Source organism: Clupea harengus, chromosome 12, assembly GCF_900700415.2.
Source record: "Clupea harengus chromosome 12, Ch_v2.0.2, whole genome shotgun sequence".
Taxonomy (NCBI): Eukaryota; Metazoa; Chordata; class Actinopteri; order Clupeiformes; family Clupeidae; genus Clupea; species Clupea harengus.
Genome location: NC_045163.1, coordinates 14,015,504 through 14,037,638, shown reverse-complemented (window position 1 = coordinate 14,037,638; position 22,135 = coordinate 14,015,504). Strand labels below are relative to the sequence as shown.

The 22,135-nt window shown below is 45.6% G+C and overlaps 1 protein-coding gene and 1 pseudogene across 1 annotated transcript; both read left to right on the top strand.

The window, feature by feature from the left end:
* Positions 1-4,325: 4,325 nt before the first annotated feature.
* Positions 4,326-12,105, top strand: LOC116222878 (predicted GPI-anchored protein 58). The gene is made up of 2 exons (XM_042709318.1): positions 4,326-4,785; positions 11,237-12,105. The coding sequence occupies exons 1-2, from the start codon at positions 4,668-4,670 to the stop codon at positions 12,061-12,063; spliced, it is 945 nt and encodes a 314-aa protein (XP_042565252.1). The 5' UTR covers positions 4,326-4,667; the 3' UTR covers positions 12,064-12,105.
* Positions 12,106-16,832: 4,727 nt separating this feature from the next.
* Positions 16,833-21,232, top strand: LOC116222877 (annotated as a pseudogene).
* Positions 21,233-22,135: the final 903 nt, after the last annotated feature.

The following is a 22,135-nucleotide window of genomic DNA, read 5'->3' as shown; positions in this document are numbered from 1 at the left end:
TGTAAAGGTCCCTACCTGTCTCTACCTCAGAAGAGGCAGATGTTGACAATGATGTCGATTCCTGCAATAAAACCATAGAAAAAAACTTGTTGACATCCAAACCTCATACACCATTAGCCATGCATGAATTATCCTTTCGAATTTAGCTAATACAGTGTTATAATAAACTGTTTCTACTGTCTTTGACGTTAGCTATTGTGATCTGTCCTATGTCGATAAAACAACGAAAATTGATGTATTGTGATGTACATCCCTGCCTATGTAATTAATGAAAGAATAGGCTGTAGCCTTATCAGTGTCATCCCTGTCTCACGGAGATTTGTAGTTTTAGTTAGGGTGACCAGATTTTAGTTTGTGAAAAAGAGGACACTTCGTTGCGGGGGAGGGGTAGTGTATAGCCCTCCCCCGCGACGAAATTTACCAAAGGCTCAGAATGATCGTATTTAGAGGATAATTATCGTACATCTGCCAGCACTGACAAGGCTATCGACCATTGACAGTTCTCTCTACAGTCAGAGCTCGCGCAAGAAGGTGGAACGTAAGGGAAATACCCTTTCCAAACCTTGTAAGGGCGTAATAACTAGTTTGTGAAAGACCCAGATAAACACAGATATCCGACAAGGCAAAATCCCGGACGTTTTTGGAATCCCTGCTGGACGCATTTTTTAGGTCTCGAAAGAGGACCTGTCCGGGTAAGAGGACGTCTGGTCACCCTATTTTAGTAGATGCCAAAAGTCATCGACCGTCTCAGACTAGCATGCAAATCAGTGTCTCACACGCCAAGGATTTCAGACGTTAGTCTTAGTCAATCACACGCAAGGTAAGCCTTAGAAGTTTGCAACCTTGGAAACCTAACTTCGCTAGCTTGTAATGAATTACACGTTCCAATGTAAATGATGAATATGTAGCGTTTTGGTGTTTTCAATAATATTGTATTCGATCACAAAATGTATAGGCTGAAAACGCGATCGGTATTTCATCTAAACTAAATGTTGTCATTCATTTGGTTATGTTAGCATTCATCTCCGATATCACAATGAATAAAACTATGCAGTCATATTTATGTAAAATCTTTGAATATTCTTACCTTATCGGTTGACATAATTTGTTGGTTTCTGACTTCGTCTGGTCATCAATACAAGTGTATGCGAGGCTGCATCTATCGTAACTGGGTATTTACGACACTGAAGTAAACGTTAAATACCTCCAAACCTTAAGGGGGAGCTCCAAGGGAAAAACTCCTTACTGGGGCTTTAAAGAAAGGGGATATCATGCCATTTGTCATTACTGCCGCCCTTGGGTCAGAATAAATTACATTCACCCACTTGATAAATCTGTAAAACAAATTTTCGAAGAGTGTAGTGCAGATAGCTCCATTCCACTCTATCAAAAGCCTTTTGGGCATCCAAAGATATGGCGACCGACGTCTAACATTATCTGTAGATGACCTGCCTTTTATGAAGCCTACTTGATCGGGATGTACTGTGTGTGGTAAGATGTTTTCTAGTCTAGTAGCAAGAACTTTTGTTATGATATTACAGTCCACATTAATAAGACTGACTGGTCTAAAACTTTCTGGATCAGTAGGGTCTTTACCTTTTTTTAAGAATTAAAGATATCAGAGCTTCATTAAATTTGGCAGGTTTCCAACTGAGAAAGATTCCTGATACACTTCTGTTAAGATGGGAGCCAGTTTGTCACTATATTCCTTGTAATATTCCGATGAGAAACCATCCAAACCAGGCGATCTCCCAGCCTTCATAGATGAAATGGCCCTTTTGACTTCATCTACTGATATAGGACGGTCCAATGACTCCTTCTGATCCTCTGATATTTCTGGTAGTTCAATCTTGGAGAAAAAAAGCATCATAGTCACTCCTCCCTAGGTTAACCTCGGATTTGTATAACTGGTTATAAAAACTCGCAAACACTTTGTTAATATCACTAGTGTTCATCATCAAGTCCCCTTTTAGAATTTTTAACAGCTGGTATGGCGTAACTAGCCTCTTTCTGGCGTAGTTGTCTGGCTAATAATTTGCTAGATTTTTTCCCACTCTCATAGAAATTACCTAAAATAAGTCTAAACAGGGCATACTCTGCCTTTTTATTGTATATTTCGATTTATTTGAAATTTCAAGTCACATACTTGTTTCAGTAGAAGATTACTATGTTTCTCAGCCAGAGCGTTCTCCAGATCCTTAAGTTGAGACTCTTTGCTCTCTTTTTTTCTTACTTGAATGTGCTATAATCTTGCCCCTGATATAAGCTAGAAGAAATGGCGCGCCCTGGATGACATTGTTGATAGAGTTGATGAAGGAGCTCTTCTCAGCACCCACTGGGCCGTGCAGCAGGATGTGCAGGTGTTTGAGGTCGGAATTCAGCAGACGGAACTCTCTCAGTTTGTTCTCCATCCTGTTTCTGCTCACGGTGCTAGAGAATAGAAGAGGCCAGTAAACAAACAAACTGCTGGAGTTCAAGTGATCCCCCTGATATTTCACGCTTGACTATGGAGCTTATTTAAAGTATCAAAGTGGTTGTGGATTTGATTCATAGAAACTACCTCCATTCATCACTGACCTGACATTATCCTCTTTAAGTAATACATATTACAATGTCCTTATCCAGATTATACATATCACAATTACAAATTGCAGTTTACTTTTCAGATTTTACACATGAAACAGTCATGGTTACATTCATGACCATCAGCATCACCATCATCATCAACTTCATCACTGACAAAACAACAGCAACATGTTAGTTATCTCAGTTGCAAGAGTAGCTTGTAACACTTGTTGAAGAGTTAGAGATAGTCACTTACACTGACACAAATTACATGTCTGCATATATCATTTCTGCTAATAATTATTTGATCCCTGATCTCATCAGGCACCCATTGATGGGGAATGATCTGATTCTAGAACATTCTCTTCCTCTCCATCTGCAGCTCTGGGACACGGAGCAGCTGGATGGCACCATCACGCTGGTGCGCAGCTCCAGCATGCGGCAGTTCAACTGGGGCTACACCCAGTTCTCTCCTACTGCTGGTGTCGGGGGGTCTACCTGGGCCCCCATCAGTGGCGGTTCTACACGGAGGCCTGGGGTGGCCCGTGCCCCTGTAGACATATCCCTGGCCACCCCGTGCCGACCAAATAAAAAAATATGAATTTATTATGATTTTTACACCCGAGCGCCAAAAGCAGAACTAATACGACGCAACGTTCTACACGGGTAAATTGTAGTGTGGTGCTCGTCGTCGAGTGAGAGCTCAGCAACTACTATTCATGGATACCATGTGACGTCACTGTGTCTAAGCGCCGCCATATTTGTGTCCAACACGGACACAGTAGACTAGCTGTGCGTCGGTCACCCACAGAAAGTTCAAATGCCCGGGATATGTTTTGCTGTTGGATGCGACAACTGTCACCAAAGAAACCCAGATATACAATTTCTTTATATTCCAAAAGATTTAGGGAATGACTGACCTGTTAAGTGAAATGTAGCACGTTGATACAATCGTGAATAATTACTGTGTCTTATTAAAGCTAAACTCTCCTGAGCAAGCTAGAGTGCTAATAGCTAGCGAGCTGTTTTGCCCTTTCCTAAAGGCTTTAGCTACAACTCGTCAGCCCATATTGGCACTCTTAACCACCACTAAAATAACACGGTTGATAATCGCTGTTTTAATTACTTACATGACCTGTGATCACATACATATTTTTTGTCTCCAGATGCCATATCTTGGTTTCGTTCACCCATCCTGCAACTGCATATTGATAGGCATTTGTACTCTTGAAATTTCAGGTGTTTGGGGATGGATTATGTACAAGATAAATGTAAATGTCGGGAAAAGAAAGTTGGGGCAGACGCTTTGCAGACTTTAAGGGACAAAATAAAGTTGAAGTTAATAAATATGGATCGCAGCCAATAATCAATGCCTTTTCCAAATATCGCTGTCCTTCTGTCTCATTTAGATGTGCTATCAGCTACAGCTCGCTAGCTTGCTCAAGAGAGTTTAGGTTTGATAAGACACAATAATTATTCACGATTGTATCAACGCCAAAAAAAAAATCCTAAAGGAGACATCATAAAAAGCACATGCTTAGATTTTAGTGTGAATAGCAGTGGCGATTTTAGCCCGAAATTTCTGGTGGGGCAATTTTGTATGACGATATGTTTGTTGTCATGACTGTTGGCCAGCTAACCAACCACTAGAATAAAAAAAATGTCTAAATTTGAAGAAACTATAAACAGAAAACAATACTATTATAATATTATTATTATATTATTACTATATAGTATTATATATGACTACCTAGCTACTATTGGTTAAAAAAAAAATCTTATAATTTTGATGTGCCCCTCTGGTTAAACACTGGCCCCTCCTTGGCCCCCCTAGTAAAAATTGTCTAGAACCGCCACTGGCCCCCATCACTCCTCCTCCGGGGAGATCGCCGTCATCAGCTTAGGTGGGAGTTTGCTTTCTTTCTGTCCCCCTTTTTAGTCTCTCTGTCTCTGGTTTTTGTCTTCATTCAGGCTATTTGCCTGTTTTGGAGTCAAGTGTGTAAACCGCCTCTCTCACTCACAGACCTACTCTCTCTCTCTCTCTCCCTCTCTCGAGTGCATGCTGGGAGCGAGTGACAGACGCCCCTGCGGATGGCCCTGCCATGTTGGACCCCCTCGCGCTTCCGGCTGGTGGACCGGCCGTGGGTGGGTCTGTTGTGGTTGAGCCTGTCGCGATTGACCTTGCCGTGAAGGAGACTGTTGTGGCAGGTTGTGATGTGGGTGAGCTCATTTCCCTTGGGTCAGTCACAGATATTTCTAGGCCTCGTGTAGAAAAGACTGAAGGATTAATGTCAGACGTGGTGTCAGAGATGGAAACTGAGACATCTTTCAAAGTACCTACAACTACAAAGAGAAAATTGCCGGACCTTGAGAATACGAATAAATCTAAGAAAGCTGGATGTACTCAGGATGATCAATCCGTAGACGGGTACTCATCTGATTCCAGCTGGTCAGGTTGTTCGCAGACTGAAAACCTGCCCGTTATTTACAAAGCTGAAGAAATAAGTACGTTTCTACAAGACACTAAGGGGTTGAGGGGGGGCGTGTAGAAGATAATTTTCAGGATAGAGTGCAGTTTGTAAATTATGTTAACTGTTTACTGAGAGATGGAGTCTTTTCTAAACCTGAAGTCTATCGACTTCGGAAAAAAGTAAATGAGGTACGAAAACAACTTCGGAGCGGTAGTGAGGCTGCAGTTTGATTTTCCTGCCTACTGTTTTACGGTTGTTATGATTATTTTTTTATCGAATGTAAATATGAATTATAATCTCAATATCGGAACTCTGAATGTAAACGGCGCCAGAGATAGTAAAAAGCGAATGGCGGTTTTTGAGTTCATAAAGTTAAAAAGCATAGACGTGATGTTTTTGCAAGAAAAAAAACGAGGTTGACTGGCGGAGAGAAGGGGATGGTTTAACTATCCTAAGCCACAAGTCCTCCATAAGTGGAGGTGTGGCGATTATTTTCTCTAAGGCCTGTATACCCCTCTCTTATGAGGTGGATAAGATCGTTCAGGGACGCTGCGTCAAAGTTGTGGCAAAGTTTGAGAATTTGAACATAGTTTTCTTGAATATATATGCACCCACAGGAGGGCCAGACCGAGTTTTATTTTTAGGTATAATTGGCAATACCCTAAAAAGCTTAAAAAATGACGATTTGTTATTTTTAGGTGGAGATTTTAATTGCACACAAAACGATGAACTGGATAGGAATCATTTGGAACCGCATACTGCTTCCCAAAGGGCTGTAGTCCAAATGATTGAAACGTACGATCTCTGCGACCTTTGGAGGAGCATGCATCAAAGTGCAAGACAGTATACAAGGGCACACAGTAGAGGTAATTCCTTATCTCTGGCCAGGCTTGATAGGATGTATGTTTTTAATCATCAAGCCAGCTCTTCAAAATCATGCAAGATCTGTCCAGTTAGCTTTTCAGATCACTGTGCAGTTATTTGTTGCACATCTGTGGCTTCTTTTAAGTCCAAAAGTGCATATTGGCATTTTAACACATGTCTTCTAGAGGATAGACATTTTGTAGATATTTTTACTTATTTTTGGGAAAACTTTAAAGAGCAGAAGAGTGCGTATGTTTCTTTGCAACAATGGTGGGATTGTGGAAAGGTACAAATGAAGCAGCTCTGTCAGCAGTATACTTTGAATGTTTCTGGGCAAATAGCCCGGTCAATAAAAATTTTAGAGTCAGAAATTGTGGATTTGCAAGAGTTAACAGCTTCCACAGGATATGTAGATCATGGTAAAGTTTTAAAACGGAAAAAGACTATGCTTGCTGGGTTGATGGTGTAGGTGAAATCGGGGTTGTTACATTAAGGTAATTAAATCAGTCTCATAAAATGTTATAATTATTAAATTTAGTATATAATATTTTATAATTAAACTACTAAACGATGGAAAGCTCTAGCTGTACCACTATGCTACAGTCTACGTATGGTATCACAATACTATAGTACTACAATATCATTACACAGTCTATAACACTTCATGAAACAAGTAGAGAAGTGAAGGCATTTGAAGTACTTGATTGGCGGAAAATGGCTTTCAGTGGAATATTGGAACAATAACAGGCAAGACAATTGTTTAAGTATAAAATAAACAATTTGTTAAAAGTAACAACGGTGATTAATAGTAATATAAAATCAGGTATAATAACATACATACTGGAGTAACACAATTGAGCAAGGCACAAAGTGGAATTGGTGAATGAGGTAATCTGTTTCAGCAATGCAGAGGAGGATGCGTTAGCTTCCTCGTCTCTGTCTGTGTGTGTGTGTGTGTGTGTGAGCGGGTGCGTGCGTGTGTGAGCAGGTGCGTGTGTGGGTATGCGCAGTTGCGAGTAAACGCGGTCGCGCGCTCAATGGAGAGATGGGGGAAGTGAGAGAGAGGCTATGCGCAAGCGCACAGGTGAGGGATGCTATGTGCGTGAAGTCAAGAGTGTCTCAGGCCCCAACTAGAGGTAGAATAGTCACCGGATGCGGCTGCGGGTCTGAGACAGGAAACTTTAGTTGGGGGGAGGTGCACGAGTATAGAATGCCTGGAACAAAGGATTCTTGCCTGAAGGACAAATCCGAGCTAGGCCTTAATTCAATACAAAATCTTCAACAACACTGAAATTGCAATGTGTGCGTGTATATGTTCAGGTGGTGATGCAAAAGGGAGTTAGAGAGAGAGAGAAAGAGATAGAGAGAGGTTTGTGCATGCACCATATCTAATTACTAGCAAAAAGAACTAAGCAAGATTATCAACGGTCAAAGACCGGGTAGATTGTGAATTTCCGTTTGCATTTAAATCTTAACGAAATCAAATAACAAAACTTATCACACAGATTAAAACATACATATAAAACTCAATTCTGCCCAGATATTAGCCTTACTTCGATCGCTCTTGTGTAGCGACCAAGATGTTTTCTGCGGTTTTCCGTGGAGCAGCGTGGAACGCAGGCGTCGTGGAAATAGCCGGAGTTCTTCCTTCTTAAAACAGTTCGTCAACTGGACCCTGTGTAAGGTCTGTGTTCTGTCCGTGTTTAATTTCTGAGTTTGTCTCCCTTGTGTTGTCACATGTTTGTTCCCTTGTCTAGTCCTCGTGCTTCCTTGTTCCCGCCATGTGCTTTCCTATGTTTGTTTGTCTATGCCATGTGCCCTCTTGTTGTTGTTCGTGTCTCCACCCCTCACCTGTTCCCAATCACCCGGTTTGTTTGTATTATTGGTTTCTCCTGTGTCCTGTTAATTCCCCTTGTTTAGTCCACCTGTGTCATTGTCTGCCCCGCCTTGATTGTTCTCACCTGTCCCTCGTTATATGTTGCCTGTGTGTATATATAGTCCTTGTATTCTTGTTTCTCGTTGCGTCTTCGTAGTTATATGTTACCTGGTATGTTCATTGTTTTTCCCGCTGTTCCTCGTGTTTCCAGCGTTTCCTCCTGGTTTAGGGCCAATGATTTTCCGTTTCAAAAAAATGCATTTTCCGTTTCAAATTTGGTGAATTCTGTTTTTTTTCCGTTTCAGCTCATTTTGTTCACCCTGAGGTATATTGATGGCTTAAAATGGGTGAATAATATGTGCCCTTCTTAGATTGTTGTTTGCCAGCATTAACAGAACAGACTAAACATTTTTTGTTTTGAATGCGATTGGGAAGACGGGCAAGTGAATGTGACTGAATGTGGCTTTAGCGGACGTGTGTGGGTCAACCGTTAAAAAGGGGGGCGTGGCCGGAGCAGAGTTCAGCGCAGACGTGACATTTTCTCAGTGGTTTTGTTCTTTAATTAATATTTGTTCATCGTTGCAATCGTTGTTGTGTTTATTTGAAAGGAATATATCCTTGCAGCCCAAAATACAGGGGAATTTGGGCGATTTGTATGCACAAAATTATGTTTCCGTTTGAAAGTTGCAATTCCGTTTCAAAGGGTTCATTCCGCGAATTCCGTCCGTTTTCCGTTATCGCGGAAAATCATTGGCCCTACTGGTTAATGTGATTTACTCGTGCTTCTGACCTCTGCCTGTACAACGACTATTCTCCTGCCTATTCCGTTTGGATTTGTTTGCTACTCTTGGACTGCCTACCTGTGTACCGAACCCGGCTAGTAAAACGTTTAACCCTTTCATTCTACTCCTGTGCTGAGTCATGCGTTTGAGTCCTGCACATCACCCACCATTCGTAACAGTACGAAGACGCCAAGGATGGACTCAGCCGACTTAGACTCTGCACGTGCAGCAAGTTTGAGCAAACAAACCTCCTCTATCTACCTCGTGATGAGGGGAATGGAGGAGCAAGGGAGAAGTTCCCAGAAGTTCCTGAGCCTGCTGTGGGGACAATTCCAGCAGCTCCTGGCTCGTTGGGATTCCCTCGATGCACCTCCCTCCTCTCCAGCTTCGGTTTCAGCACCAGCTCCATGTCTCCTGTCGCCCGCCTTCGAAAGAGCCTCTGCCGCCCTCTACGCAGCCGATGCCGCTGTCAACCTCGAGGCAGTCTCTACCGCTGCCACCATCAACGCGGCCTCTGCCGCCTTCAACGCAGCCTCTAGAGCTCCCACCCTTGAAGCAATCTCCGCCGCCCTCGAAGCTGCCTTTGCAGCATTTTAAATATTTTCTGCCGCCCCCAAAGTAGCCTCTGGCGCTGCCTTGCTCGATGCAGCTTCTGCTGCCATCGATGCAGCCTCTGCCGCCCTCGAAGCAGCCTCTGATGCTGCCGCCTCTGAGGGCGTCTCTGCTGCCTTAGAGGTAGCCTCCGTCGCTACCACTCCCAAAGCAGTCTCTGACGCTGCCACCCCCGAAGCAGCCTCTGACGCTGCCGCCCCCGAAGTAGCCTCCGTTGCTACCGCCCCAGAAGCAGCCTCTGACGCTGCCGCCTCCGAGGTCGTCTCTGCTGCCCCAGATGTAGCCTCCGTCGCTACCACTCCCAAAGCAGCCTCTGCCTACCCCGAAGCAGCCTCTGTTGCTGCCACCCCCGAAGCAGCCTCTGACGCTGCCGCCCCAGAAGCAGCCTCTGACGCTGCCGCACCCGACGTAGCCTCTGTCGCTACCACCCCAGAAGCAGCCTCTGACGCTGCCGCCTCCGAGGTCGTCTCTGCTGCCCCAGATGTAGCCTCCGTCGCTACCACTCCCAAAGCAGCCTCTGATGCTGCCACCCCCGAAGCAGCCTCTGACGCTGCCGCCCCCGAAGCAGCCTCTGACGCTGCCGCCCCAGAAGCATCCTCTGACGCTGCCGCCCCCGACGTAGCCTCTGTCGCTACCACCCCAGAAGCAGCCTCTGATGCTGCCGCCCCCGAAGCAGCCTCTGACGCTGCCGCCCCAGAAGCAGCCTCTGACACTGCCGCCCCCGACGTAGCCTCTGTCGCTACCACCCCAGAAGCAGCCTCTAATGCCCCCGACGTAGCCTCTGTCGCTACCGCCCCCGGAGCAGCCTCTGACGCTGCCGCCCCCGACGTAGCCTCTGCCGCTACTGCCCCCGAAGCGGCCTCTGACATTGCCGCCTCTGATGCCCCAGATGTAGCCTCTGTCGCTACCGCCTCTGCTCCGCCGATGACGGCCACTCCCAGTTCCATTGACGTCTGGTCTCTTCCTATTCCCAACCTCCCTGCTCCTATGGTTCCGCTGCCACTCCTGAATCAAGCAATAACAGCACCCCCTGTCGAAATCGCTGATGGCGACACCACTGAGGTAGGGATGTCACGAGAACCGATACTTACGGTACCTTTCGGTACTAAAATAACAAAACACCGACGATGCCCATTTTTTTTAAGTACCGTAAGCACCGTGAGCGCCGATACCAGCTGTTTTTCACATGCAGATGTCATTTACTATTGTAAACGATGAAACTAGTGGAGGCGGCCAGGTGCGCAGTGTTGCCAGACTGGAAATGGCGTATCGTATCAAAGGCTCAGTTTGGAGGATAATTATTATATCTGGCAACACTGGGAAGGCGGTTGACCAATAACAGTCCTCTCTACAGTCAGAGCTCGCGCAAAAAGGTGGAATGAAAAGGAGATACCCTTTCCAAAACTACGTAGTAACTAGTTTGTGAAAGACCCAGAGAAACACAAATATCCGACGAGGCAAAATCCCGGACGCTTTTGGAATCCCTGCCGGACGCATTTTTTAGGTCTCGAAATTTGTTTTATGTCCGGGTAAAAGAGGACGTCTGGTCACCCTACTATGCAAACAATGCTACCGTGTTCTTCAGACCAAAGGAGGTAATACTTCCAATTTAGCAAAGCACCTGAAAGACCGTCTTCCGGATTTGTTTAAAGAATTCAAGAAGAGTTTTGATTCATATTAACAACATCCAAAGAATGCACTTTTTCAGTTATTTTTATCTGTCATACTGAAATACACGTTACATGATGTTTAAGATGGTGGGCACGTGTGTTAAGCCATTGTATGTTATGTACGTAGTTTAGGTTAGCTATGCTGTAGTTTTAACGTTAGCCTATAGCCTACCTTGGTTAGAAGGAGAGAGAAAGAGAGCATGTATCTTGCAAGTATCATGTCAAAACTAGCGAAATTCACTGAATGTCCTAGTTTAATATAGTTACAACTGAATATGCAATTGGTTTGAAAAAACACGATTACCCAATTTATTTATTGTTTTCGATGCCATAGACTCAATGTAGCCTAAAAGACGATTTGCGAGTAACAGCTGGAATTTCGCCGCGACCCTGCAGACCCGGCCGTCGCTGACCCTGCAGACCCGGCCGTCGCTGACCCTGCAGACCCGGCCGTCGCAGACCCAGCCGACGCTCACCCAGCCGGTGCGTACCCCACAGCCAGCGCTGCGGACCCGGACCCCGCAGCCAGCGCTGCCGACCCGGACCCCGCAGCCAGCGCTGCCGACCCGGACCCCGCAGCCACTGCTGCCGACCCGGACCCCGCAGCCACCGCTGCCGACCCACACCCCGCAGCTGACCCGGACCCTGCTGCCACAGCTGCCGACCAAGATCCCCCAGGATCCGTTTCCGATGCAGGCCCAGCAGCACCCTCTGCCGACACCGGTCCAGCAGCACCTCCTGATGGCGTCGCTGCTGATGGCTCTGCTGCCCCTGTCCCGAGCGCCCCTGTCCCGAGCGTCCCAGGCGCCCCTGTCCTGAGCGTCTCAGGCGCCCCTGTCCCGAGCGTCTCAGGCGCCCCTGTCCCAAGCATCCAAGGTGTCCCTGCGCCGGTCCCAGGCGTCCCTGCGCCGGCCCCAGGCGCTCCTGCTCTGCCCGTTTGGCCACCCACCCGGCCGGCCGCCAAAGACTCTGCCCCTGTTAGGCCACCCACCCGGCCGGCCGCCAAAGACTCTGCCCCTATTTGGCCACCCACACGGCCAGCCACCAGATACTCTGCCCCTACTTGGCCACTGGTCCTGCCGGCCACCAGACATTCTGCCCTTGCTTGGCCGTCCACCCGGTCGGCCACCAGACCCTTGGGTTCTATCCAGCCTTCTGTCTGGCCCGGCCTACCCTACCTAGCCTTGCTCTGGACCCCCTCCACCCACCCTAAGTGGATTTGATCTGTTTTTTTTTTTTTCTGGAATCCGGCCCTTAGAGGGGGGGTACTGTAAGGTCTGTGTTCTGTCCGTGTTTAATTTCTGAGTTTGTCTCCCTTGTGTTGTCACATGTTTGTTCCCTTGTCTAGTCCTCGTGCTTCCTTGTTCCCGCCATGTGCTTTCCTATGTTTGTTTGTCTATGCCATGTGCCCTCTTGTTGTTCGTGTCTCCACCCCTCACCTGTTCCCAATCACCCGGTTTGTTTGTATTATTGGTTTCTCCTGTGTCCTGTTAATTCCCCTTGTTTAGTCCACCTGTGTCATTGTCTGCCCCGCCTTGATTGTTCTCACCTGTCCCTCGTTATATGTTGCCTGTGTGTATATATAGTCCTTGTATTCTTGTTTCTCGTTGCGTCTTTGTAGTTATATGTTACCTGGTATGTTCATTGTTTTTCCCGCTGTTCCTCGTGTTTCCAGCGCTTCCTCCTGGTTAATGTGATTTACTCGTGCTTCTGACCTCTGCCTGTACAACGACTATTCTCCTGCCTATTCCCTGTTTGGATTTGTTTGCTACTCTTGGACTGCCTACCTGTGTACCGAACCCGGCTAGTAAAACGTTTAACCCTTTCATTCTACTCCTGTGCTGAGTTGTGCGTTTGAGTCCTGCACATCACCCACCATTCGTAACACCCTGGGACCTGGTGGAGGTCTTGGTGAGTCTTGAAGGGGATGAAAGTATCTTTCGTCGACTTGAATACAAGGGAGGAGGGAGCCGGTCGCCTTCTCCTATTCAATAAAACTGCGGGGCTGCAGTGTAGCATATCGATATAAACTCAGGTTGTAACTAACGATTTCAAATAGATTAGAACTTTGATCAGAAGTCCTATGAGCTACGTGTCGTCGTTTGTCCTGATGAGGGATCTTCTGCAGGTATGGTATCTCTATTTGATGAATGGAATTCACTGCTGCGAAGACCAAAGCGAGAGAGAGAGATTTTCGGGTTTGGCGCGGTCTTAAAGGACAAAACGCGTCACCCGGTTTGATGACCTTGTTGCGGCCAATGCTGAGTCAGTGAAATGCAGATAAGGGGTACAGGTGATAAGGGGGACTCTGGGTAATGTAGTCTATGGTGAGACCACCTACAATGGACTTTAAAGCTCAAGGGGCACTGGTCCGTTCGAAGTTCCAAGGTGTGGTGCAAATGGATGCTCCATCCAAAAAAAAAATTCAACTTGGAGAGGAAAAATGGTCAGACCAGAGTCATACATGCTCTAAGGTCTGTAACAGGCCAGGAGCTCACAGATCCCGCTCAGATACGCAGCTGTGCTACGCGTTTTTACTCAGAACTTTATAAGAGTGAGTTACTGCAATGTGACGCTTTTGTCAATGATAATACTTTCTTTAATGGGTTGTCCAAAGTGGATAAGGACTCTTGTTTGGAGATGGACAAGGTCTTGACACACCTGGAGCTTGAACAGGTTCTGTTTTCTATGACGAATGGGCGTTCCCCTGGAATTGATGGGTTACCGGTTAGTTTTTACAAGGTTTTCTGGTCCATTATTGGGAAGGATCTGCTTGCGGTACTAAGGGAGAGCCTAGAAAAAGGCTTACTACCTCTTAGCTGCCGTAGGGCGGTCATTACACTGTTGCCTAAGAAAGGAAACTTACAAGATATGAGTAACTGGCGGCCTGTTTCTCTCCTATGCACAGAATATAAGATCTTGTCTAAGGCCCTGGCGATGAGACTTAAAAAAGTAATGGCACAGGTTGAATTTAATCTGCTTTCCTCTGCAAAGGTGAACTGGGGGAAAAGCGAAGCTCTCATAATAGGAGAGTGGATTGGACAACGCCCAGGTTTACCAGGGGGCTTGTCTTGGAAGAAGGGGGGGTTGAAATATCTTGGCGTCTTTTTAGGTGATGACACTGTGACTAACAAGAACTGGGAAGGGGTTTTGGACAAGGTCAGAGGACGCTTAGATAAGTGGAGATGGCTGCTCCCCCAATTGTCGTACAGGGGACGCGCAATCATCATTAATAACTTGGTGGCCTCTGCACTATGGCACAAATTTGCTTGTGTCGAACCTCCTGTTGGGCTTATTGAAAGCATTCAGAAGGAGATGGTGAATTTTTTCTGGGACAAGTTGCATTGGGTCCCCCAAGCAGTTATTTTTCTTTCGAAAGAGGACTTATACACCTGGCCAGCAGAAGAGACACTTACAGGTTACAGTTTATTCAGAAACTGTTTACTGGACTGAGTGATCTGGCGTGGAGACCGCTAGCTTACAGCATTCTGCGTGGAGTTGGTGGTATGGGTCTAGACATTGCGCTTTTCCAAATGGATTATAAGCAACTTGGCTATAGTGGATTACCAGCTTTCTACACACGCCTGTTTAAGGTCTGGGGACTGTTTACCCATCGGTGGTGTGATGCATTATCCTCCCTACATTGGCTGTTTGAGGAGCCCATTGTGTTTGGGGCTCGGCTGGACGTGTCTGGTGTGGACATTTTCTGAACACACACTCATTGGGAGCCTCCCTGTACTTGAAGAACTTGACACTGTTATTTTAAATGTACTGCCATATGAACTAAAGTGCCATAACATTTGTTGTGCAAACACTTAACGTCAGCATTTTTATATAGTAGCAGTTAAATTAAATAAATACTTTGTGTAATTCTTAACTTAAACAATGTTATCAAAACAAACACAAAACTAAAGCTTATTGCCACTGCCAAGGCATTAATGTTAGAGTGTGGTGAAGCACCAAAAAGTTCACTGCTGGCAGTTACTCTGCTGTACGTAGTCTGCCGAAGCCTCCCTCCACTGTCTGTTTCGTTGAATGATTTGCAATTATCACATGGCGATTTTAGCCTAACTATCGAGATTCTAAGTAACATGGAGACCAAACTTAGCTTGGTACTCCACGTAGATCATAAACCCTTGAATATACAAACGACTCAATTAAATCAGTTGAGAAATGTAAACGCTATAGTGCTTTTTATCCAGCTCCACCGCAGCTCCACCGTTCACTTGCGTTTGTTTACAGTCCAGCCTTTACCTTCCCAAGATGGCGGCGAGTTGGCACGTTGCAGCAATCATAATCATATATATATATGTCTATGGCAGAAATGCCCTTCTCCATGTTTGTTTATCCGCCCATTCTTTCTTTTCCGGTTCCGCAGCAGTCAGCAGCAGACTTTTACAAAATAAAAGCCTGTGAGCAACAGACTTTTACAATAATAAAATAAATAATAAAACCTGCGTTAACGCGCGATAAAATAATTGTCGGCGTTAATTAATTGATGCGTTAACGCAATAATAAGGCGTTAACGTGCCCAGCCCTAATTTTAACGCAGTTAACGCAACTTTGTTTACTTCCGGCGTGCGTTGACCCCTGACACGAAACCGCCGCGTGCCTGCAGTCAGTTAGATAGGAGAGACCAAGACGGTAGTTGAAGATGGAGAGAGCTGAGGGATTGTTGGGCGGAAAGATTCTGTTTAAGAGGCAAAATTACGGAAACAATCGACAACTAAAGTTGTATGTAGCATTTGTCAAGCTGAATTTAGCTATCACAGAAGCAGCTCGTCTTTAATGTCTTTATCACCTTAATGCAAAGCACCCGACAGCAAGCAGTCCCAGGTTAGATGGTCGCCAACACACACTCCACGACTTCTCTAGGAAAATAACTAGACCAGTCCGTGAAAATGTTACCAACGCTTTAGAAGTTTGGGTTGCCGGTGACTGTCGGCCCGTCAACATAGTTGAGGACGATGGGCTGACTGAGGTGATTCGAATTGCTTCAGGGGACAATTCATACGATTTACTGTCGAGGGGCACTGTCATGGCAAAAAGTGACCGGGTGCCAAAAAGAGCCCGGGTGATGTAATATTGGCTTTCGAACGACTCTTGAGTGACAGTTGCTAAACCCATAGACATAGTATACATGTATACTATGTCTATGGCTATACCAACGCTAGCATTATGTAACCCGGACACTACGTAACCCGCGCACTTTTTGGTCAGTCTCAAGAGTCGTTAGAAAGCCATCAGCTACTTGTTTAGTCACTTAATATTGTGCCTAAAACTAGTAAGTATTCCGTTTTAGCTACACCTGCCGGTATCCTGTACATCAACATTTGCAGTCAATACTACTTTTTGAATCGCTATATATTGTGGCTAAACAAATATTTACCCGGTAAATAAAGTGTTCCATTTTAGCCGTTTACATCATCATTTGCATTTCAATTGGAATTGTTTAGAGTAGAAATTCGTTTTTATAAAAAGGAGAAAATATACTGACATACGGTGCTTGTTTATCTACCTTTTTAGCAAGCCAGCCAGTTAATTTGCTAACATCTTAAATAATATACGGTGCTTGTTCATCTACCTTTTTAGCAAGCCAGCCAGTTAATTTGCTAACATCTTAAATAATATACGGTGCTTGTTCATCTACCTTTTTAGCAGGCAAGCCAGTTAATTTGGTCACATCTTAAATAATATACGGTACGGTGCTTGTTCATATACCTTTTAAGCAAGCTAGCCGGTTAATTTAATAACATCTTAAATAATATATGGTGCTTGTTCATCTACCTTTTAAGCAAGCCAGCAAGTTAATTTGCTAACATCTTAAATACTATACGGTGCTTGTTCATCTACCTTTTTAGCAAGCCAGCCAGTTCATTTGCTAACATCTTAAATAATTTAAGATCTACCATTATTTGTTGATATAGGCCTATTTAGAAAGACTTGGGAGAGTTCATACTAGCTTGCTAGCTATACACGACAAAGCAAAATAATGTGCCCCAGCTAACGGAGGAATTGCTAATCGCTAACGAGATTCTAGCAGCGAAACCGGTTGAAATTGACTTACTTTGACATTATAACAAACTTGTGAGTCAACAACTTTCCTAACACAGTCAAACATCATGTTGTAATGTTTACGATATCAGTCTTTAGTTATACCACTAGGTGGAGCTCTAGTATAAATTAACACCAGTTTAGCACTTCCCTGTTCTCTGTATGCACGAGTAAAGTACCTGAGTATACTCTGTATTGCAACCTCTGCTATTTCATATAAAGCTTCAACTCGAAATATCATTCTTCGTGGTCCGTGTCTTTGGCTAGGTTACCACATATTTTGGCGACGAGGTAAATTGGAAGATGTTTTTTTTACATTCCGTTTTTGTTTGTTAGCGTTAGCTAAAAAACAGTGTGCAAGCTAGGCGGCTATCTCCATGAGTGAAAGCAGTGAAGAGGAGCTTGGAGACGAGAGCCAACAGCTCAGAGTACCAGTGGCTGCAGGAGAGCCTCGCGTTTCAGATGGCTACGTTTGGAACGATCAGTGAATTCGTGGAGGGGGACGAGGACTGGACGGAGTATGAGGAAAGGTTGGGACACTTTTTCACTGCTAATGGAGTAACAGAGGAGGCTAAACAGCGCTCCATTCTCCTGAGTGTGTGTGGGGCAAGGACTTACAAACTGATAAGGAACTTGGCCACACCGAGGAAACAGGGGGAAATTCCATATGCTGACCTGGTCAGGCTCGTTGGGAATCACCACAACCCAACGCCATCGGTAATCGTCCAGCGGTTCAAATTCCACAACAAGTTTAGGAAGTCAGGTCAGTCTGTAGCTAACTTTGTTGCAGAATTACGGCAGCTTTCAGAACATTGTGATTTTGGGGCAGTTTTAGACATGCTCCGGGACAGATTAGTGTGCGGCATTAACAATGACGCCATTCAGCGCCGTTTGCTGGGGGAACCCCCACCATTGAGTTTCAAGAAGGCACTTGAAATGTCGCAAGGGATGGAAATGGCGGCAAATAATGCCAAAGACATTGGTCAGATAGGATCGCCATCACAGGCTGTGCACCACGTAAAGAGAGAGGCTGTAAAACCAGCAAGGAGAGTGGAATGTTTTAGGTGTGGAGGGGCACACTATGCAAATGATTGCAAATTTCAAGAAGCTGTATGTCATGCCTGTAATAAAAAGGGACACTTAGCGAAAAAGTGCAGGAGTGTTGAAAATAAGGCAAAGAATGAAAAATGGAAAGCCCAGCAGAATGAAGCGCCCACACATTATCTTGAAGGAGATGAAGGAGATGCAGCCTGTGCATTCAACATGTTTGCTGTGGATACCAATGAGGAACCGTCTATGCCCTATTATGCAACAGTGACTGTTGAAGGAAAGGACATAATGTTTGAAATTGATTCTGGGGCTACAGCATCAGTCATCAGTGAGGAGACCTACAGGAGGACATGGGGACACAAGCCACCTCCTATTAAGCCATCAACACTCAGACTAAGGACATACACAGGTCAGGCTATACCTCATTTGGGGGTGTTAGATGTAAACATTTCAGCTGGAGGTCAGAGGGTTCAAGGCAGATTTGTAATAGCCAAGGGTAAGGGGCCTAGTTTATTGGGTCGGGACTGGCTTTGCAAAATTAAACTGAATTGGCATGAGATTAAGTATGCTCACACTACAGAGGACATTTTGCAGCGCTACAGTGATGTGTTCAGAGAAGAGCTGGGCACACTTAAGGGCGTGACTGTGAAGCTTCATGTTGACCCCGAGGCAGCGCCACGTTTCTTTAAGCCCAGAGTGGTGCCCTATGCAATGAAAAGCAAAGTGGAGGAAGAGCTGGAACGTTTGCAGGTGCTTGGCATCGTGGAGCCTGTCCAGTTTTCAAAGTGGGCAGCGCCCATCGTTCCTGTTTTGAAGGCAGATGGAACCGCAAGGATTTGTGGAGACTACAAGCTGACCGTGAATCAAGTCTCAAAGCTGACGGAGTATCCGTTGCCACGGGTGGACGACCTGTTTGCAACACTGGCTGGAGGTAAGCTGTTCACAAAGCTGGATATGAGCCATGCTTACCAGCAACTACTCCTAGATGAGGATTCAAAACAGTATGTCACAATAAATACACACAAAGGATTATTCAAGTACAATCGCCTAGTGTTCGGAAGTGGCGTCCAGCCCGGCCATTTTCCAAAGGACAATGGACACTCTATTGCAAGGGATTCCACATGTAGCCGTGTACTTGGATGACATATTAATCACAGGGGCTACTGAGGCTAGGCACCTTGAAAACTTAGAGCAGGTGCTCAAGAGACTCTCAGACGCAGGGCTGCGCCTGAGACGGGAAAAGTGTGTGTTTATGGCAGAGAGGGTGACTTATCTGGGACATACAATCACCGCAGAGGGGCTCCGTCCAGTTGAGGACAAAGTGAGGGCTATCAAGGAAGCTCCAAGCCCTAAGAACGTCACAGAACTCCGCTCATTCCTAGGTATGGTGAATTACTATGGAAAATTCCTGCAGGATCTATCGAAGGTGTTAGCCCCACTGTACAAGCTGCTGCACAATGACACAAAGTGGCAGTGGTGCGCAGAGCAGGAGAAAGCGTTTAAAGAAGTGAAAGAACTCCTTCATTCAGCAAAGCTGCTCGTTCACTATGATCCAGATAAAGACATTGTGCTCTCATGTGATGCCTCGCCTTATGGAGTGGGGGCAGTCCTTTCACATGTCATGGAAGATGGCTCTGAGAAACCTGTGGGATTTGCTTCAAGGACACTGACAGCAGCAGAGAAAGGTTACTCACAGTTAGACAAAGAAGGTCTAGCCATTGTTTTTGCAGTAAAGCGTTCCATCAGTATTTATATGGCCGTGTTTTTAAGATCTATACTGACCATAAACCCCTGATGAGCCTGTTCAGTGAAACGCGCGGCTTTCCGCCGCTAGCATCAGCAAGAATCCAACGGTGGGCACTCATCTTGTCAGCCTACCAATACAGCATAGTGTACAGAGCAGGGAAGGACAACGCAAACGCTGACGCGTTGAGTCGCCTGCCATTGCCTGAGACACCAGTCTCAACATATGTGCCTCTGGAGACAGTTTTTTCATTAGAGAAGTTGTCACAGACACCTGTAAAGGCAGCCCAAGTCAAGCAGTGGACAGAGAGAGACCCGGTGCTGTCCAAAGTAAAGACTTACCTGCTACAGGGCTGGCCCAGTGTGGTCGACAGTGAGGAACTGAAACCATATGCCACACGCAAGACTGAACTCAGCCTACAGGATGGCTGCATTTTCTGGGGTGCGAGAGTAGTCGTCCCTCCCCCAGGTCGCTGGCAGATTGTGAAAGAGCTACATGAGACCCATCCGGGTGTGTCGCGAATGAAGAGCCTGGCAAGGTCCTATGTCTGGTGGCCAAAGATGGATTTAGACCTAGAGAACAAGGTGAAATCATGCACACAATGTCAGTCTAATCAGCACATGTCGCCACCAGCCCCTTTGCATCCCTGGGTGTGGCCAGACCACCCCTGGTCTAGACTACATCTGGACTTTGCTGGCCCGTTCATGGGGGAGATGTTTCTCATAATGGTGGATGCCCACTCCAAGTGGATAGAAGCGCACATCATGAGCAACATAACAGCCCCCAAAACCATAGACAAGCTCAGACAAATATTCGCAATTCATGGGTTGCCTGACACTGTGGTCACGGATAATGGTCCGACGTTCACCAGTGAGCTGTTTGGTGAGTTCATGGAACAGAATGGAATTCGGCATGTTCGTACAGCTCCTTTCCACCCAGCCTCGAATGGATTGGCGGAGCGCGCTGTCCAGACGGTGAAGGAGGGCCTGAAGCGAATGAAAGGTGACACTCTAAGCACCAGGCTTTCCCGTTTTCTGTTTAAATACCGTTTGACTCCACAGACCACTACTGCTCGTGCTCCAGCAGAGATGTTGATGGGGCGTAGGCCTAAGTCAAAGTTGGACCTGCTGCGTCCAGACATAAAGGCCACGGTGAGGAGGAAGCAGGAAAAGCAAAAGGAGGGACATGATCAACATGCACAAGAGAGACAGCTGAAACCAGGTAACAATGTCTATGTGAGAAATTTCAGCAGCAACTCTAGTCAGAAATGGCTACCGGGGGTTATCCTGATGCAGAGAGGTCCTCTCTCATATGTTGTTGAGCTGACTGATGGACGAGTGTTTCGCAGACATCAAGACCACGTCCGCCTACGTCATGACCCAGGCTCAGAGATCATCAGCACCTCAGAGTTTCCCCTGGTGAGCCAGCCTACTGTGGGGAGTATCACCAGAGGAAAGGTCACTCGGGGAAGTGTCTGCGCCCCCTGGAGAGGAGGGACAGTTGACTATGGACCCACAGACACCTCCTGTGACCCCGTCACCTGAACCACTCAAAACACCTACACCGGCAGTGCCAGCTACAGCCCCGGAGATGGTGTGCAGGTCACAGCGTGCTCGAAAACCTCCAGACAGACTGATTGTTAGTTAATCACTGTATGTGTTAAATTGAATTGAATGTGCCAGTTGTAAGTGTATATGCTAAATAGAAATGTTGTTAAAGTTAAGGTGTATAAAAGACAATGACACTAAATTAGCTTAATTTAACAAGTTGATTTGTATTCGTAGAATGTTGGAATTTAGTGGGGGAGGAGTGTTGTAATGTTTACGATATCAGTCTTTTGTTATACCACTAGGTGGAGCTCTAGTATAAATTAACACCAGTTTAGCACTTCCCTGTTCTCTGTATGCACGAGTAAAGTACCTGAGTATACTCTGTATTGCAACCTCTGCTATTTCATATAAAGCTTCAACTCGAAATATCATTCTTCGTGGTCCGTGTCTTTGGCTAGGTTACCACAAAGCACATGGTTGTTTTGCTTAGTTTATTGCAGGTAAAATACAGGCAAGCTGGTCTCAGGTAGCGAAGTATAATGCGAGATGCTCTGGGGTAAATCGCTTTATTGAGGTAGTCTGACTTCCAAAAAGAGCCCGGGTGACGTAATGCTAACGTTGGTATAGCAACTGTCACTCAAGAGTCGTTCGAAAGCCAATATTAGATCACCCGGGCTCTTTTTGCCATGACAGCACCATTGTATTTCGCATACATTTCTTGTATGACGCGAGAGAGCACAAACAAATACAATTAAACAACAGTGTCTAAAATACACGCTGTCTGAAGTGATTACTCATTAATTTATAAGATTTAGTCTGTAGAAGAAAAACTAACTTTTAATCTAGATTAATGAATTTCAAAACGTGAGATTAATTAGTGTTTTTTTTTTATCTATT

Excerpts from the sequence above, each read along its gene's own strand:
- LOC116222878 (XM_042709318.1), top strand. The coding sequence starts at position 4,668 with ATGTTGGACCCCCTCGCGCTTCCGGCTGGTGGACCGGCCGTGGGTGGG. Across the intron at positions 4,786-11,236 it reads TGTGGCAGGTTGTGATGTGG|ACCCGGCCGTCGCTGACCCT; the intron begins GTGAGCTCATTT and ends GCGACCCTGCAG.